This window comes from Salmo salar, chromosome ssa27 (assembly GCF_905237065.1).
Source record: "Salmo salar chromosome ssa27, Ssal_v3.1, whole genome shotgun sequence".
NCBI classification, from domain to species: Eukaryota; Metazoa; Chordata; class Actinopteri; order Salmoniformes; family Salmonidae; genus Salmo; species Salmo salar.
In genome coordinates, this window is record NC_059468.1 from 10084433 (window position 1) to 10105440 (window position 21008).

General features: G+C 39.6%; 1 protein-coding gene across 6 annotated transcripts in view; it reads right to left on the minus strand.

Annotated features, from left to right (window-relative positions):
* The window catches only part of LOC106588415 (POU domain, class 2, transcription factor 2), a 91883-nt gene extending 72340 nt beyond the window's left edge, over positions 1-19543 (minus strand). For 5 of the 6 annotated variants that reach the window (XM_014177367.2, XM_045709654.1, XM_014177365.2 and 2 more), the window contains exon 1: positions 19366-19543. In XM_014177367.2, the coding sequence (XP_014032842.2) occupies positions 19366-19465 (100 nt within the window). In that variant the 5' untranslated portion in view covers positions 19466-19543. The remainder of the gene's footprint in view (positions 1-19365) is intronic. The other variant, XM_045709655.1, reaches the window with a different exon arrangement.
* Between the last annotated feature and the right edge of the window lie 1465 nt (positions 19544-21008).

A 21008-nucleotide genomic window follows, 5' to 3' on the forward strand; every position in this document is an offset into this window, starting at 1 on the left:
TCAGTTAAATTTCTTTTTTGGGCCATTTTACCTGAGGTAATGAGGCTGCCTAATAATTATGCACACCTTGATATAAGGTGTTATTCACTTTCGCCACACCCTCCCTCATTACGAAAATACATATCACCTGAAAATGATTAAATCCAATAAGGATTCAAGTTTATATGGTTTGGAGTTCGAAAATGTGAATAGAAACAATGATAAGATCAGAATACTCACTTGCCTAATAATTGTGCACGCAGTGTATATGTTCATTCAAACAAGAATTACTATATGTTAACACCCAACAGAACTACTATATGTTAACACAAACAATAACTACTATATGTCAACACAAACAATAACTACTATATATTATCACGTAACATAGCTACTATATGTTAAGTCAAATAATAACTACTATATGTTAACATGCACAATGATTACTATATGTTAACACCCAACATAACTACTATATGTTAACACGCACAATAACTACAATATGTTAACACGCACAATAACTACTATATGTTAACATGCACAATAACAACTATATGTTAACACAAACAATAACTACTTTATATTAACGTGCAACATAACTACTATATGTTAACACAAACAATAACTACTATATGTTAACACAAACAATAACTACTATATGTTAACACGCACAATAACTACTATATGTTAACACGCACAATAACTACTATATGTTAACACGCACAATAACTACTATATGTTAACACAAACAATAGCAACTATATGTTAACACAAGCAATAACTACTATATGGTACCACTCACAATAACTACTATATGTTAACACAAACAATAACTACTATATGTTAACATGCACAATAACTGCTATATGTAAACACAAACAAAAACAACTGTACGTTAACACAAACAACAAATACTACTATATGATAAATCGCAACATAACTACTATATGGTAACACTCACAATAACTACTATATGTTAACACAATAACTACCATATGTTAACACAAACAATAGCAACTATATGTTAACACAAACAATAACTACTATATGTTCACTCAAACAATAACTATTCTTTGTTAACACGCACGACAACTACTATATGTTAACACAAACAATAACTACTATATGGTAACATGCACAATAACTACTATATGATAAATCGCAACATAACTACTTTATGTTAACACTCAAATTAACTATGTTAACATGCACAATAACTGCTATATGTAAACACAAACAAAAACAACTGTACGTTAACACAAACAACAAATACTACTATATGATAAATCGCAACATAACTACTATATGGTAACACTCACAATAACTACTATATGTTAACACAAACAATAACTACTATATGTTAACACAAACAATAACTACTATATGTTAACTCAAACAATAACTACTATATGTTAACACGCACAATAACTACTATATGTTAACACAAACAATAACTACTATATATTATCACGTAACATAGCTACTATATGTTAAGTCAAATAATAACTACTATATGTTAACACAAACAATAACTACTATATGTTAACACAAACAATAACTACTATATGTCAACACAAACAATAACTACTATATATTATCACGTAACATAGCTACTATATGTTAAGTCAAATAATAACTACTATATGTTAACATGCACAATAACTAATATGTGTTAACTCAAACACTAACTTCTATATGTTAACATGCACAATGATTACTATATGTTAACACCCGACATAACTACTATATGTTAACATGCACAATATATACTATATGTTAACACCCAACATAACTACTATATGTTAACATGCACAATATATACTATATGTTAACACTCAACATAACAAATATATGTCAGCACGCACAATAACTACTATGTTAACACGCAGAATAACTACTATATGTTACCACAAACAATAACAACTATATGTTAACACAAACAATAACTTCTATATATTAACACAAACAATAACTACGATATGTTAACACAAACAACAACTACTATATGTTAACACAAACAATAACTACTATATGTTAATACAAACAATAACTACTATATGTTAACACAAACAACAACTACTATATATTAACACAAACAATAACTACTATATGTTAACACGCAGAATAACTACTATATGTGAACACAAACAATAATTACTATATGTTAACACAAACAACAACTATTATATATTAACACAAACAATAACTACTATATGTTCATACAAACAATAACTACTATATGTTAGCACGCAGAATAACTACTATATGTGAACACAAACAATAACTACCATATGTTAACACAAACAATATTTACTATATGTTAACACAAACCATAAATATGATCTGTTAACATGCAACATAACTACTAAATGGTAACACGCACAATAACTACTATATGTTAAACACACAATAACTACTATACCTTAACACAAACAATAACTACTATGTTTTAACACGCACAATAACAACTTTTTGTTAGCACAAATAATAACTACAATATGTTAACGCAAACAATAACTACTCTTTGTTTTCACAAACAATAACTACTCTTTGTTAACACAAACAATAACTTCTATATGTTAACACGAACATTAACTACTATAGATTAACACAAACAAGAACAACTATATGTTAACACAAACAATAACTATGATACATTAACACGCATAATAACTACTATATGGTAACACGCACAACAACTACTATATGTTAACATGCACAATATCTACTATATGTTAACACAAACAATAACTACTATATGTTAACACGCACAACTACTATATGTTAACATGCACAATAACTACTATATGTTAACACAAACAATAACTACTATATATAAACAAGCAACATAACTACTATATGTTAACATATAGTAGTTATTCTACGTGTTAACACAAACAATAACTACCATATGTTAACACGCACAATTACTACTATATGTTAACACGTAGAATAACTACTATATGTTAACACAAACAATAACTTCTTTATGTGAACACAAACCATAACTATGATCTGTTAACACGCAACATAACTACTATATGTTAACAGAAACAATAACTTCCATGTGTTAACACGCACAATAACAACTCTTTGTTAACACAAATAATAACTACAATATGTTAACACGAACAATAATTACTCTTTGTTAACACGAACCAAAGCTACACTTTGTTAACACAAACAATAACTACTATATGTTAACACAAACAATAACTACTATATGTTAACACAAACAATAACTAGTATATATTATCACGTAACATAACTACTATAAGTTAACACAAACAATAACTACTATATGTTAACACGCACAATAACTACTATATGTTAACACGCACAATAACTACTATATGTTAACACAAACAATAACTACTAGGTAGAGGGGAAAAAAAGAAATGAGGAACTTATTCAAGAAAGATCCAGTGTAATATATTATAAAAATAAAGCGAACTGGATGGAATATGGGGAAAAAATGCACCAAATTCTTTCTCAATCTTCAATATAGAAATGCTACCAAAAATGTTTTATTAAAACTTGTTACAAATGATGGAGTCACGCATGATTCAGTAAATTATATTTTGAAAGAGGAAGTAAAGTACTTTAAGAATATGTTTTTGTTTCAGCCTCCTCCATCTCCTCTAACTGAAACTAATTGTATGGCTTTTTTTCCTAATAATAATGTAAAATTAACATCTGTACAGAAAGACTCATGTGAAGGCCAAATTACAGAGGAGGAACTGCTTGATGAAATTGGGGCCTTTAAGGATGGGAAAACTCCAGGGCTGGATGGCATACCAGTGGAAGTATACAAAACTTTTTTGATATACTCAAAGGACCATTATTAGCATGTTTTAACCACTCCTATATAAATGGTAGATTATCAGACACGCAACAAGAAGGTCTGATATCATTATTACTGAAACAGGACCCAAATGGTATATATAAAGATCCAGTCCATTTAAAACATTGGAGACCTCTTACACTTCAGTGTTGTGGTGCAAAAATCCTAGCAAAATGCTTGGCGCATAGAATTAAAAAAGTATTGTCAGATATTATTCATCCTAATCAGACAGGTTTTTTACATGGACGATACATTGGAGATAATATAAGACAAGTACTGGAAACAATAGAATACTATGAAATATCGGGGACACCAGGCCTGGTTTTCATAGCTGATTTTGAAAAGGCTTTTGATAAAGTACGACTGGAGTTTATATATAAATGCCTAGAATATTTCAATTTTGGGGAATCTCTTATAAAATGGGTTAAAGTTATGTATAGTAACCCTAGGTGTAAAATAGTAAATAATGGCTACATCTCAGAAAGTTTTAAACTATCTAGAGGAGTAAAACAAGGTTGTCCACTATCGGCATATTTATTTATTATTGCCATCAAAATGTTAGCTGTTAAGATTAGATCAAACAATAATATTAAGGGATTAGAAATCCGTGGCTTAAAAACTAAGGTGTCATTGTACGCCGATGATTCATGTTTTCTATTAAAACCACAATTAGAGTCTCTCCACGGCCTCATAGAGGATCTAGATACTTTTGCTATTCTCTCTGGATTAAAACCAAATTATATTACGTATTGGATCACAAAAAAATGCACATTTTACATTACCATGTAGTTTACCAATTAAATGGTCTGACGGAGATGTGGACATACTCGGTATACAAATCCCAAAAGACAGAAATGATCTCACTCCATTACATTTTTATAGAAAGTTAGCAAAAATAGATAAGATCTTGCTACCATGGAAAGGAAAATACCTGTCTATTTGTGGAAAAATCACCCTGATTAAATCTTTAGTCATATCACAGTTTACTTATTTGCTTATGGTTTTGCCTACTGTCACGTCCTGACCAGTATAAGGGTTATTTGTTATTGTAGTTTGGTCAGGACGTGGCAGAGGGTATTTGTTTTATGTGGTTCGGGGTGGTGGTTTATTTAGTAGGGCATTTGATTTATTATTTCTGGGTTTTTGGGTAATTTTCTATGTTTGTATTTCTATGTCTGGTTTATTGGGGTTGGACTCTCAATTGGAGGCAGGTGTTTTCTCGTTGCCTCTGATTGGGAGTCCTATATATGGGTATGTGTTTGGTTTTGTGTTTGTGGGAGATTGTTTCTTGTTTTGCATGTGTGAGCCTGACAAGACTGTTTTGTTGTTCGTGCGTTCTTCGTTTGTTATTTTGGTGTTCTCATTATTTAAAATAAATACAAGATGAGCATCCACATTCCTGCTGCGTTTTGGTCCTCCATTCCCGACGACAACCGTTACACCTACACCTAGTGACCTACTTTTTAAATTATATGAACAAAAAATATTCAATTTTATTTGGAACGGCAAGCCAGATAAAATTAAAAGGGCCTATTTATATAACAAATATGAATTCGGAGGGCAGAAATCTTTAAATATTAAAGCATCAGACCTCTCACTAAAGGCATCAGTCATACCAAAGTTATACTTAAATCCAAACTGGTTTTCTAATAAATTGGTACGAATGTCTCATCCTATGTTCAAGAAGGGCCTTTTTCCCTTTATTCAGATTACACCTGCCCACTTTCGGTTGTTTGAAAAGGAAATAATATCCAAAATATCGTAATTTTTTAAACAAGCCTTAGAAAGTTGGTTGCAATTTCAGTTTAATCCACCTGAAAAGACAGAACAAATAATACAACAAATATTGTGGTTAAATTCAAATATAGTAATTGATAAAAAAAACTGTATTTTTCGAAGAAATGTTTAAAAAAGGTATAATTTTAGTGAATGATATTATAAATAGGACTGGTGGAGTGATGTCACACATGCAGCTAACACAGACATATGGAAATGTCTGCTCTACCCAAAATTACAACCAATTAATTGCAGCATTACCACAAAAATGGAAGAGGCAAGTAGAAGGGGAAAAAAGTGAGGAACTTGTATGTCAGCCCTGTATTAAAGAACATAAATGGTTAAAGAAAAGTGTGATAAATAAAAACATATACCAATTTCATTTAAGGACCAAAAAACTGACAGCTGTGCCATATAAATTGCAAAATAGTTGGGAAGAGATTTTCGATGTACCCATTCCATGGCACATGGTTTATGAACTGATACGCACAACAACGCCGGATTCAAAACTTCACATTTTTAAATTTAAATTACTATTCAAAATACTTGCAACTAATAGAATGTTATATATATGGGGGATACAATCTTCCCAGCTCTGCAGATTCTGCTGTGAGGAGGCAGAGTCATTAGAGCATTTATTTTGATATTGTCCATATGTAGCTCGTTTTTGGTCATAGGTCCAGGAACGCCTGAAGAATTGCAACATTTGCCTAGAACTAACGCTGCAGATAGCAATACTGGGTGATTTGAAAAGCCATAGTCAATCAATCAATAATGTAATAATTATTTTAGCAAAAATGTTTATTTTTAATTTACAATCTGTAGAATCTATGAGAATATAAAGGTTCAATTGTTTTGTGAAGCATCACAGCACAGTTGGAAAATATATGGCAAATAGAAATCCGAAATGGATGATGTTGAGAAATAGATGGGAGGGGTTGAATGGAGCTGAAGGGTGGGACTAATAACAAGATAAACAATGTAAAACATACGGGGTCTGTAAAATGTATGTAGGTTCAGAACTTTTGTGAAATAGCACAGTTACAAATAGAAATCAAACTGGATGGACACCAGAAATAGAGGAAGGACAAAAAACAAACAAAATATAACTATTGTAAAATAGACTGTGTCTGTAAAATGTGTATAAGATGAATAAATTGAAGGTAAAAGCCGAAGTGTTTATTAGTTTACTCCAATTGGGGGATCGGTGGTAGGGTTTGCGGGGAATAATAATAAAGGTATATTCTTTAAAAAAGTATGTATGTCTATATAGGTATGTGTATGTATATATGTGTATATGTATGCATGCATGTATGGATATATATATATTTACCCCCAAAATATATGGGGGATTGGAAATTATGCAGACAATTACATTGATGGAAGCAATATTCTTTCCGCAATATTAAAGCTGATTAACCCCTAAGAAAAAAAAGGAAAAAAAGAAAAAACAATAACTACTATGTGTTAACACGTATTATAAAAACTCTTTGTTAACACAAATAATAACTACAATTTGTTAACACGCATAATAACCACTATATGGTAACACGCACAATAACTACTATATGGTAACACGCACAATAACTACTATATTTTATATTATTTCACATAATGAGACACTTCTATCTATGCAAGTCATTAGTTGCACACACACACACACACACACACACACACACACACACACACACACACACACACACACAACAGCACCATCCCCTGCAGTATAGTGTTAATGCAGGCTGTGCTATACCACCTCCGTGGTTCTAATTTGGTGGTGGGTCACGGCGGGGTCCAGGGGAGTGCTGTTGCACCTGAGACAAATGGACCTTCAATGGCTTTCAAACTCCAGTTGGCTTTATTGATGCCCTGGCCTGCTGCCAACCAGAGACATTGCCACTTCAAATGGTTCCTCCCATTCACGACATCCATCTTGCACCTGCCTAGACTGGACTCCTATTTATTAGCCTACTTATTAGCCTACTTATTCGCTGATTCAATACGCAGACGGAGTCTGAGACTCTGACTCTGTGCACTTTGCATTCTCGGGGAGCTAAGTGGACCATACTCTGGTACATAGAGAAATAGCCAATGCTATTGGCATTATCTAGCTGTGGATACTGTCCTCCTAATATAGTGCCCACACAGTTATGCACCACATGCAAGCATGCAGGCACACATGCATTCACACCGCATACATCCTATATGACATTTCTTTCACTCCAACTCCCAAGCGCCCTAAAAATTCATATATGTCCAACCTTCACTCAAATATTCCTATACTATGATGCTCAAAATGTCTCCACATACCAACTCTCTCTCAGTCATATTGAGTTAGCTGTCTCATCCATATTCTGACTGAATATCCAGCTCATTTCTTCAGCTGACGTTGGCATGTTTCTCCTGAGGACACACCTGAGTATGAAGGCTATATATGAGTCCAACCCAGAAAATATATATAAATAATGATTCATATTTATCAAAATTGATAAATAATGTTACTGTAAGTTAATTATTCTATTCTAAAATGTATTTTATATCTGTTATTGGGATAAAGAGTTAGAATGCTGTGAGATTCAATATAATTACATAAAGATATGAAAATTTATTTTCCAGCTTTTCACTTTGCATAAAATTTTCTAACTGCTGCCAAATCAATTACGTTTGGAAAATATTACGCATAAGACATTCTAGTTACTAGTTGTCACTTTGATATTGCTTTGGCACCCAATTCATGAGTGACTGAATTTAATAAACCCTTATCTATTCTAGTTGACCTGTTGAGGAAATTTCAAATGCAAACGTATGTAAATGGAAAACACACGTGTGCAGGGATGATACTTATGAAAAATACATTTTCAAAAAGCCAATTTTACCCAACATGCCAGAGGTGCACCCCTTTGCATTTCAATGTGGATCCATTATTTATGACGGTTTACGCCTCAAAACCACCGGCCCTAGCTCACACCTATCGCCATAGTAACCACCGGTCCTCATCCTATATATATATATATGTGCAGCGGAGATCTTCCCTCTAGCTCACCACTACCACCACTACAGAACGGCAAGGAACGTTGTTTCAAAGCATGCCGACTTACATGTATATGTATGCACATGTATAATCCTATATGGTCATCTGTCAGGGCTGGAGAGTGGCTGGATTTTGTGTGGGTGCTGTTTGGTGTGTCCTGATGCTCAGACAATAGGGCCTGTTGTGCAGCCAACACCGTTGGTCAGACTTAATGAACCCTTGGTTCCCCTCCCCCACCATTGTCCAGCCCTATTTTTACCTTGGCCTGCAGTGGCTGTGTCACTGGTAATATTGACGACCCCCCCACTCTCCTCCACTCCTCTCTCCCTCCCTCCCTGGCCCGCAACCACTTTTGTCCACTGTTCACCTCATCCATAGTAGACAGTATTGATTTTCAGCACAGAAAATAAAAAAGGCCATGAATTTTAATGCCTTCCGTCTGTCCCCCTTCATCCGACCCATCCCTCTACCCCTCTCTTCTCTTTCTCTCATTCTTTCCTGGGGGAAGGATCAAGGAGAGGAGTGTTGGAGGGGGGTCATTTCTCATTTCCTAGCCTGTTATCCTACCTACACCCCCTGTTAAGTACAGTAGTACTCATTACATGAGCGAGAGAGTGTGCAAGAGAAATGAGAGATAGGATTATGTACATGCATGTGAAAAACATAATTCATCATATTCAATAAATATATAGTGATAAGATGGAAGTGTAAAGGAAAACTGCACGTTATTTGTCACGGATCACCCCGGTACTGATGCTCATTCTGTTCACCAGTTCTGGAGGTCTATGTCACCGGCTTTCTAGGCTTCACTGAATGGGATCCATTATCATCAACCCCGGACTGTCTTGTCTGATTACACACACCTGGTTCCCATTTCCCCTGATTAGTATGTTATATATGTGCCCTCTGTTCCCTCTGTCTTTGTCGGTTATTGTTCCCATGTCCATTGGTGGTGTGAGTACCTATGCAGCTGTTATGCTGCATTCTATATATAGTGTGTATTACGGGTATCGTCCCGTGTCGTTCAACGAGGTTTACCCTCGCTCTTTTATTTGGGTACTGCCCAGTGTTTTTGTATACGTGTTTGTTTTGGGTGTATTAAAAACCCCTATTGTGTATTCCTGCGCCTGTCTCCAAAATTCTTTATACCAGCGTGATATCATTAGTCTTAGTGAAAGATACCTAGTCTATTACAGTCATTTCAGCACCCTGTCTCTCTAGTCATTTCAGCACCCTGTCTCTCTAGTCATTTCAGCACCATGTCTCTCTAGTCATTTCAGCACCCTGTCCCTCTAGTCATTTCAGCACCATGTCTCTCTAGTCATTTCAGCACCCTGTCCCTCTAGTCATTTCAGCACCCTGTCCCTCTAGTCATTTCAGCACCCTGTCCCTCTAGTCATTTCAGCACCCTGTCCCTCTAGTCATTTCAGCACCCTGTCCCTCTAGTCATTTCAGCACCATGTCTCTCTAGTCATTTCAGCTCCCTGTCCCTCTAGTCATTTCAGCACCCTGTCCCTCTAGTCATTTCAGCACCCTGTCCCTCTAGTCATTTCAGCACCCTGTCCCTCTAGTCATTTCAGCACCCTGTCTCTCTAGTCATTTCAGCACCATGTCTCTCTAGTCATTTCAGCTCCCTGTCTCTCTAGTCATTTCAGCACCATGTCTCTCTAGTCATTTCAGCACCATGTCTCTAGTCATTTCAGCACCCTGTCCCTCTAGTCATTTCAGCACCCTGTCCCTCTAGTCATTTCAGCACCCTGTCTCTCTAGTCATTTCAGCTCCCTGTCCCTCTAGTCATTTCAGCACCATGTCTCTCTAGTCATTTCAGCACCCTGTCCCTCTAGTCATTTCAGCACCCTGTCCCTCTAGTCATTTCAGCACCCTGTCCCTCTAGTCATTTCAGCACCCTGTCCCTCTAGTCATTTCAGCACCCTGTCCCTCTAGTCATTTCAGCACCATGTCTCTAGTTATTTCAGCACCCTGTCTCTCTAGTCATTTCATCACCCTGTCCCTCTAGTCATTTCAGCACCATGTCTCGCTAGTCATTTCAGCACCCTGTCCCTCTAGTCATTTCAGCACCCTGTCCCTCTAGTCATTTCAGCACCCTGTCCCTCTAGTCATTTCAGCACCCTGTCCCTAGTCATTTCAGTACCCTGTCCCTCTAGTCATTTCAGTACCCTGTCCCTCTAGTCATTTCAGTACCCTGTCCCTCTAGTCATTTCAGCACCCTGTCCCTCTAGTCATTTCATTACCCTGTCCCTCTAGTCATTTCAGCACCCTGTCCCTCTAGTCATTTCAGCACCCTGTCCCTCTAGTCATTTCAGCACCATGTCTTTCTAGTAATTTCAGCACCCTGTCGGGACTAATATATACCCCTCACATCTGCAGTCATAATATGTATATACTGTATGTGCAAATATTAGGACAACTCTGCTCCCCAATGAGATGAGTCATTTCTATACGGCTGCGAGTCTTGCTGCCTTTTATTTGACAGTTCACAATTCATCAACAATTCCTACACATAGAATCCCCTTTTCTCCAACTCTTCTTCTATCAGTCATAGGTCACAAGTTCATCCTACTCTGCACTCTACAGACTCTCTTTGAAAGGTGACACGGAAGAGAAAGAAGATGGAGGGTAATAGCGGTGACCAAGGCCATGGTTAAGTTACCGAACCACGACATAAAAAAGATGTAACAGGTTACCTAAAGAGTATCATCTTCTCCTATGTGATCTGAGAGACAACACTGTCTGAAATACAGTCGTATAGTGCCGGGGACTCGTATAGTATAAGTGCTGCCGACCCTGGACTGTATATGCCCCCCCCCCAGCGGTGGGGGTTTGATCCCTGCTTACGCCTTCTTTCTCTACTGCTCTCGCCCACCCCCTTTAAATAATTTACAACGAAGCATTAAAAAAAATGAGTTTAAATTTTATTTTAAATACAGTCGTATTGTCGGCCGGAGACCATGCTTTGCGGCCTCCATGCTTTGTGGGATTTGTAGGATGCGGTGTGACACTTCCACCACGACTGGAAGCTCTTGAACCACGGACCGACTCAGTCATACAGCAGGAGCACAACCTGGAGTTCACCTTAATAATCATTCAATTATGCTGCTCGGCGCTCCATTATGACCAGGAATACCATGAACACAGTCATTTGCTAACTCTCGGAAGTGCCACAAATTGCTTCCCACAATGCGTTCAGACGGGCATCCTTGGGAGATGTGTGGCCGCAATTTCCACAAAGAACGCACGATGTGGGTTTTACCCAATGGCCATTTTCATTCATTGCAATCATTTGGCTTCTTCTTCCAGTGTGGGTCCACAATAGAGACATTTTCTCAGAATGGTTTTACATTTGGTCCTCATGTTATGTTCAATGTCAATGAGAACCATAGAAGTACTAGCATTGGCAATGGAGTGTGTGCTTTTGCACAAACATTAGTGTGTGTGTGTACATGAGTTTTTATTTTTGTCATTTAGCAAATGCTCTTTACACTGTGAGTGACTGTGAGAGCATATATTTTCCAACTTTTTGTTTCTTCTTCATACTGGTCCCGCGTGGGAATCAAACCCACAACCCTTGGTGTTGCAAGTGCCATGCTCTACCAACTGAGCCACACGGGACCGGAAAGCTCGTATGTAAAACATTAGCAAATCTAATAAAGAAAATACCAAACTAACCATCTGACTAAAAACTGATATCACAAAACAAACTGGTCTTAGTGGATATCCAACTAATCTGGATCCCATCTGCTCATTATCTATCTGTTCAGAAAGCCTTTTCAACATCAGTTCCATTTATATTGCACTTTTAGTCCATAATGAAAATGTAATAGAATTTCTTAATTTCAAAGCCCCCTTAATACAAAGATCACTTCTAACCCCAATGTCTAAATATCTTCATCAGTGTCTTTAATGTGAAGAGTAGCCAGCTAATTCACTCAATGTCATGGCCAGCATAGCCCGGCTACTGCGGAGCTCCGGGCCTTGAACTTGAGACGTGACACAACAGATAGGCCAGGCGTGGACAGATGAAAGAGGAGAATAGAATGGGGGTTGATGGGACGGCTGCATATGAATTAGCAGAAGGAGGGATGACAGAGGGAGGGCAGTGAGGAGGGGGAAAGGGTTAGAGGTCAGGTTAGACCCCCCCTGCACCCCTCACGGTGAGACAAAAGAGGGCAGAGGGGTTAAGGCCACAGACTTTGTTCCAAGAGGGGGGCTGGTAAAAACACACACACACTTAGCCCATTTCATCTAAACGCATACTCACGCCTCAGCTCATGTGAATTAAGCACATAACATCTGAGGATATTAGCATTCACATTTTAGCATAGCTAAATTCAAAAGCTAATATTTGTGCATATCTAGCAGGGTGAAATGGGGATTGAAGCATATTTAGGGAACATCTGTACGGACAACACACGTTATTTCTCCATTCATTAAATAAAATATGAATTCGTAAATAGATAGTCAGACTCATTATACATTATATTGAGACATTTTCGAATAGACCCGTTTAGTCTAGCACAGATTCACCCATCTATAAAAGGTCAAGAGTGAGTAGGCAATAATTCTAAGCTAATTCCAGTGGAAATGTTAAGAATGCAAATGATCTGTTTAAAATCCTCAGTGCCTGACCGTGGTCTTTACTGCCTTATAGGCAATATGCTGTGATGAGAAGAAAGGCGGGAAAGGGGCCTCTAAATACCTATTTTCACACTAGGGGCCTTCAAAATGATGTAGCCTTTAAAAAGTATTGCTGCTGCATTGGTGAGGCACACAGATTTATAACCATGTGTTTGATTGAAGCCCCCCGGAGAAAAGGCCAGAGAATGGTTTGTCTGTGTGTGTGTGTGTGTGTGTGTGTGTGTGTGTGTGTGTGTGTGTGTGTGTTGTGTGTGCGTGCGTGCGTGCGCATGTGTGTGTGAACATGCAAGTGTAAATGTGTGTGTGGATTAGGGCTCTCGGAGTGTTACTGCAAGAGTGAGGCTGGCTAAAAGATTCATATCCAATATGGAGAGGTTAAAGTGACGACTTCAACCCTCCCCATAGTGTAAAGAGAGAATGACATTGAGCTGGGGGTAGGGGGTAAGAGGGGGAAAGAGGGGGAGAGAGAGAGGGAGCGAGGTGGGGAGAGGAGGAGGCGGTGTACTACAACAGATTCATTTCATTTCAGGACGGAGCACTCCTCTCCTGGAGCAAAACGAGAGGACGAAAAAGAACAGAGGGGGACTGTGATAAGGCGGCGGGCACGGAACAGAGAAAAGGACTTTTTCCTTCTGATAAGCAAATGTATGTCCGTGTTAAAGGCAGACTACCCTTTGTGAGCACACTCAGTAGACACTAAAACTCCTCAATGGCCTATTGGTATCTGATTATTCATACACCAGCATGAGTTTGGTGTGTCTGTACCATCTGTGTGTCTGTACTCTTGTCTATAGCCTCCGGGTACTATGGTCCAACCAAGTGGTCATAAATCCCTGTGTATGTACATACATACATACGGCGTGTGTGAGTGTAAACATGTGAGGGTGGTGTGTATCTAAAGTGCATATGTATTTGAGAACGGGAGGGGCTGGGGTGGGGTTGGATGGGGGCGTGGGGTTGTGAAAGCCCACAGCCGAAGAGGTTGAAGCGCCCGACCACTCAGATTTATTAAAAGCCGGACGCAGAGCCGCCGGACGCAGAGCCTCCGCTCCATTGTTGTCGCGTTACTTCTGTCCGCTGCACGCATACATTTGTGGGTGCGTGATATTACATTTTTCACTCAAACCCCTGGCAGTCACCCCTTGCACTCGCAATGGCAGGAGGGAGGAAGGAGGGAGGAAGGACAGAGTGTCCCTGAGGTAAATAAGGGGACCCACCCCTCCCTCCTTCCCCCCCTCCACCCATCCCTCCAACCCCCCCCCACTTCCATCCGTTCATTATCATAACTCCCATCCGCTAAATTAAATTGGGGGGCCTGAATCTCTCCCAAAACGGCCCTAGCCTACACCAGTGGAGGGGAATGGGGGGAGGGGGCGGAATTCAATCAAACAGGATCAAGTCCCCATTATTACCTAAAAGTATCAACCGCCGCAACGTTCTGCCCGCCAAGGTACACACAAACACATGAAATGGCCACACAAAGGACACGTTGCTGAGGACTATTCAATCCAACTATACGGCTTGTTGTTGCCAACATGTCTCTATGTGTGCAGAGGAGTGGAGTAACATTACACACACACACACACACACTCACCGTGCATCCTTCTTTTTCCTTTAAATCTCACCCTAACTAAAGTTGAATTCATCAGCAAAGTGCTTTAGCCCTGGTGCTATTCGCTTACTAAAACAGAAAAAAGTCCCACATTCTTCCTCGTTATGATAAGCCCCCTGGAATCAAAAGAGCAGGCCCTTTTTTCCTTCAGGGTGCTATTCCCTCTTTTCATTCCAGGCCTCATTGAGAAGCACAGAAGAGGGGATGGGATAACAGCCTGGCGTGTGTCACAAAGGGCCAAATCACCACCCTCCTCTCTCCCAGTGTTATGTTGCTGTACAGTGTGAAATCAAATTATTCTGTTTAATTAAGAGGTGGCTAACCCTGACCCCAGATCAGCCGCTAATCAGCAGAAAAGCCTGCAGGTTTTTCACTATGGCGTAGTCGGCGGGGCTAGCTCGCTAGTCTATTCATCTCCAGTACTATTGCAGGGCCAAGGCAATGTATTGTGGGAGGGAGAGGGGAGTGCAGTATGAGATGTGGGTACAAACATTACTTACTCCCCCTACAACGTGCCTGCTTGTACGCTATTTGTTTGTTTGAGAAAAGGGGCCTGTGACCAAGTGAATTCGATTAAGGGTTGAGAATGAGTTCCATTCCACGGGCGTACAGACACTGACCATTGAACACTGAGAGGTTTGTGCATTGGAAAAGGAGGCCCTGCTGTGCTTGGTGATCCTTTGGGTAATGTGCGATGGACACTGGCACTCACACACTCTCAAAAGATTCCACACACGCACAAACACACAAAGATGCACAAAGACACTTGCATAGAGACACACACACAAAGATGTACAAGGACGCGCACACACCGATACACAAATTCACTCAGGCTAGTCAAATATAGCATTGTGTCCTGAATAAGGCCAATTTGGCTCCTAATGGTCTCTGTGACCATCAAGGCTCCGAAGGGAAGCTGAGTGGAGGAGGGAGAGAGAGAAGAGAGACAGTGTTCACCTTTATTACTATATGTATCTAATGGCCTATGAATGTATCCATGGTAACATGGGCAGTAGGAGCCAAGCTAGGGAGCCGAAATCTGCCCCCCCCCCATATCTAGAGTAGTGTTTCCCCCACCCTGGCCCTCCAATATCCCCAACAGTACACATTTGTATTGTAACCCTGGACAAGCACACCTGATTCAACTCGTCAACTAATCATCAAGCCCTCAATGAGCTGTTTGTCCAGGGCTACAACGAAGATGTGTAATGATGGAGATACTCGAGGACCAGGGTTGGGAAACACTGATCTAGAGGTCCATTTATAGTTCTCATCTCTACAGCTAGTCTACATCAGTGGTCTGCAGTGAGCTCATTATCGTCAGACCTAAACAAAAACAAAAAAAGTGTGTGTGTGTGACTGTGTGTGTTTAAGAGAGAGGCGGATAGAGACAGATAGAGTGGGTCGGTGTTAGGGGCAGGGATGGGAGAGGTGGCTTAATGCAATAAAGCATGTTGTATTGACATCTCTGTTGTGTTTATTGATTCCCCATTATGTCCCTAACAAACCCTGGTGGACATATTGTCATTCGCAATCATGTTAGCACTGGGACTTGCTGAAGTTCCGCTTAAATCCGATCTATACACACACACACGCACACACGCACCCGCACACACACACAGTACATACACACACAGTACATACACACTGCACACTGCACACACACAGGCAGTGAGTAGTCAATGAAGCTTGATCAATAGCAGAGCGAGGTTAAAACCACTCGCACAATATGTACCTGTGAATTCATACTGGTTCGGATAAAACACAACTCTATAATTTCCCTCAATGGGCAGTTATCAAGTACACAACCTGTCCGCCCTCTCTCGCAGACCCAAGCTCTCTCACACACACACACACACACACACACAATACTAGCCAATTAATGTAGGCCTCCAAGCCTTCACCCATCCACCCCCCTCTCTCCCCTCGCCAAGCTCAGGTGCACAGCCTCCTCCTGGACAGAGAGAGGTGAGGAGTTGGGGTGTGGGCATGGTGGTAACAGTGTGTGGTGGTGGAGTGGTCGGGTAGCTGGACCAGAAATCTGCCTGTTAGATACTATGCTTCTGCAACTGTGAACTCTACAAATAAACTATTCCCACTGGGCGCACACTGGTTGAATCAACGTTGTTTCCACGTCATTTCGATGAAAAGCTGCAAGCATTCACAGTTTCTCACCAGACAGACAGACTCACTCTGAATTTGATGGCTTTTTATGGGCAAAAAGAACTCTGGAGCTTTTAAAGCCAAATAAAACAGCATTTTCTTTTCTTTGTTCTGGCTGCGACCAACGTCAAAGCCAAAGGCACTAACGGGGTAATGGCAGGTCAAGTACCTGAGAAACGAGACGTTTTGTAGACTTATTTCTGCCAAAACCATCTATTTCAATTAGACTTCAGTAACAATTCCCTCATCTTTCTATGGATATAATAACATATGCTATTACTATTAATATGGTATTACTTCTTCTAAACTTCTAAACTTGGAAACTACCCTTAAACCAATTCCAAATGCATTTCAAACCAAATCTGAACCCCAAATCTGAGCCAATCTCATTTTTCCTAATGCGGTGTTTGCTGACTGGACATGCACATCCGGACAAAAACACCATGATAATTACAAACTGCCGTCAAAATGGTGTCAGGAAAAACCCTTTTATGGGGTTTGTGGGTTTGCCATATATACAGTATTCAACGCCACAGTCAACGGAACCCATAAGCTCTTAGCTTAGATCCACTCGGTAGCCCAATAACCCATCTTTGCTAACATATGTTGTTTGTACCCTCTCTCTCCCTCCTTCTCCAGTTATTTCACTCCTTAACACCCCCACTTTAGCCTCTATCTCTCTCTCCCTAAGCATGCTGGGATTGAACCCCCAGCAGCCCCCTCCCTCTCCATCATCTGGTCCTTAGATCAGAAGGCCAGGCAACGAGAGAGAGAGAGAGAGAGAGAGAGATGCTCTTTACTAGCTGACCGACCATCTTTGTGTTATGTTTTTACCCATTTCCTCATGGGACTTGGAGGAATGAAAGAAGACAGAAGAAAAAGAGGGGGTATATTCACTTTTCTAGCCCTCATGTTTTAGATGAGTATTGACTTATACCCTTCTATTCAAGTATGCATATAGGAGTAATGTTCACTTGATATGCTACTCACACCTCTATACTGGAATAAGCTACTAAATGTGTTACCTAGGGATGTGTGGGTTAACCTTGAACATTAGGGGTAAATACGCGGGTAAACCGATAAGCGAATTCAATTATTATCTAGCATTTTTAACCCCTATTCACATAATAAAAAGGTGCAAACTACCCTCAACTACATCACTAATGTTATCATTTGTTTTATCCTATTTTAAACATCTTCCATAATGTGTTCATTATTATTCACTCTTAACCTATACCTTTTCCTTTCATTTAATGACCTATAATGGTTGTCCCCCTCTTCCCACCCCTCTCTGTCACAGCAAAAGCAATGGGCATACAGGGCACCTGTCAAGCCATCCTCCTGGTTACCACCATCAGCACTCATTAAAAATGTCAACCGTTTTTCTCCTGGTGACATGTAGTTAAGGAGAGCCTGCATGATCATCACAACCCGAGAGAGGTGCATATAATCGGTCCCATCTGTCATTTGAAATTTCCACTTGGATGGAGACGGGGACAGCCTCACCTTCCCGCCCCCCTTCCCTCGCTCTTGTCGTTAGATAGAACCACCACTACCAAAAAAGTGACAAAGATGTTTCAAGACAAGATAGTTATTATACTCCATAGGTTGTTGCAACAACAAAACAGTCAACAACAACAACAAAAAATCCTAATTTTATTCATAGATAACATGAATTCTCATATTCTCATATTCTGCGTAAAGTTGATATTCCTAGTCAATATAAGTAGAATGGCCTGTAATTCGTTCAATCTTTTCCACTCCCAGCCTTGTCGCAAGGTTTCTCACCCTCTGTCCCTCTTTTTTCCGCGGCTCTGGGATCGATCTCCGCCAGATCGATAAATTAACATGAATAATCCCTTAACCGTCCATGAGACGAAAACCGGAGAGACGGGTGCATAGACAGAGGCAGACGGAGCAGAGAAGACAGATGGGGATGGAAGTGGGGAGAGAAAAAGGGTCTTGGAACAGCGTGGAACACCGCACATAGGCAACTGTTTAAAGGATGTAAATAATGAACCACATTTCCTTGAAAACATTTTTGGGATAAAATGTTTTTTTGCGCTTTGGATTTTTATACAAACATTCTAATGTCTTTTGGGTGGAGGGAGTGCGGGGGATTCGACTCGGAGAGAATAAACAATTCAAGCTAAATGTTCTCTTCCTTTTTAATAATTCAAGAGGTGGTCTAAGGACTTGCTAGTTCAGTGGACAGGTCTTTCCTGACTCTGTTTTTTCATGCATGTGGAATATAAAGGAGCCCGGCCAATGAAACAACCATAGCGGGATAAGCAAAGGTCTTACCGGAGCTGGAGCGTAGAGCCAGCGGTGACTTGAGACGCCAGGCGCTGAAGTCGGAAGCAGTTCTCTGAAAGACGAACGGCACCGGCAAGGGAACAAACATGATCCGCTGTCGTCTTGGTTTTTATTTGCAGTTTTCTTCGAATTGCGCTTGTCTTCTGTTCTTCTTTGCTTTTCTTCGTATGCTTTCCAGGTAGACGTTTCAAAATATGTTCAGCAGTAAGAATATTTGGTTGAGTTGGTATCTAGCCTATGCTACATTCACATTTTTGGTTTTGTGCCTCTGTCATATCGATGTGGATATATGGTCCCTTCATAGATCTGACAACGGTCATCACTTGAGAATAACACACAGACGGATAGTCGGGACACGAGGCCAGCTATATGTAAAATAGGCTTCTGTTGATATTCATTGACAGAATACGTAGGGTGACTCTCTAACGCTGGTATTTTCTCATTGGTAAAAGTTAGGTCTGTATGTAGCTACAAAACATCCTAGATATCAACTGTATCGAATATTATTTTCTTATATTCTTGAAGGTATTTCCATATGCTTTGCTTATCAAGACAGGTGTGCGGCCTCCTTTTCCTCGATCGGTTTTGCTTTGGTTTAAGCGTCTAAATAAATATCTCTCCAGTTTTACTTTCATGAAAAACTTATTTTTCACTTACTGTTATAGCAGGTGTATTGTCGGAATAGAAAAGCTTAACAACTGTTCACTGTGAAGTTGTTATTTTGGTTTCTTTATATTTGGTTATATTTGGTTATATTTGGTTATTAGCAGTCTTGCTATCAGTCAGCTCACGAATACATGCACACAAAGCAGCATTATGATAAAGTATAGCCTACAATAAAATTATTTGATACATTTAAATAATTCAATAATAAGTAAGGCTACACAGGGACCCCCATTTGGTTTTTGCTCTTCCCCCTCTCTCTTTCACAGTCCGGTAATTAAAACGCAATCAATCGATAAATAAAATATAAATATATAAACCTGCTTTTTTTTTTTACTAAAGAAAGCTCAACGAAAAACAAACACGGTACCCGTTATGCGGTATATTTTCTTTGGCTCTGTCCCGCCATCCGTCTGTGTGTCTGTCTCTATGTTCCCGTTATTTGGGAACCCCAGTTCGTTCGGTCCGACTCCCTCCAGTCTGAAAGCGCTCTGACACCGCTGCTCGCAACATTGAGGCGAGAGAGCACCCGCGGTACAGCCTACACTCCCCCACCCCCTTTCTCTCCCCCTCTCTCTTTTCATCCCCCCGCTTCCTTTTACCCCTGCTCTCTCCCTTTCCTTAGTAATCCCATATACGACTTGTTATTCTCTGTATTGATCTCTTGATTACCCTTCATTATAATGACGGCAATAATCGCGGTGGTCACCTAATCGATTAGATTACACAATAGACACGTATTCTGAGTTGGTCTTTGATATATTTTTCAGCAGGTGATTTTTTTTCGCACTTCTCATACATGTACGTATGCTATATTTACGCAATGCAAGGTCACGGCCAGCATTGCCAGCATAGTAATACCGTGTTATGGTATGAGTAATTGAACTAGAGATATAGAGATGCTAAATGGGGGGACATTTGTTAACTGCATGTGTTTTGGTCAGTTTAATGGTGAACTTCTACAGCTG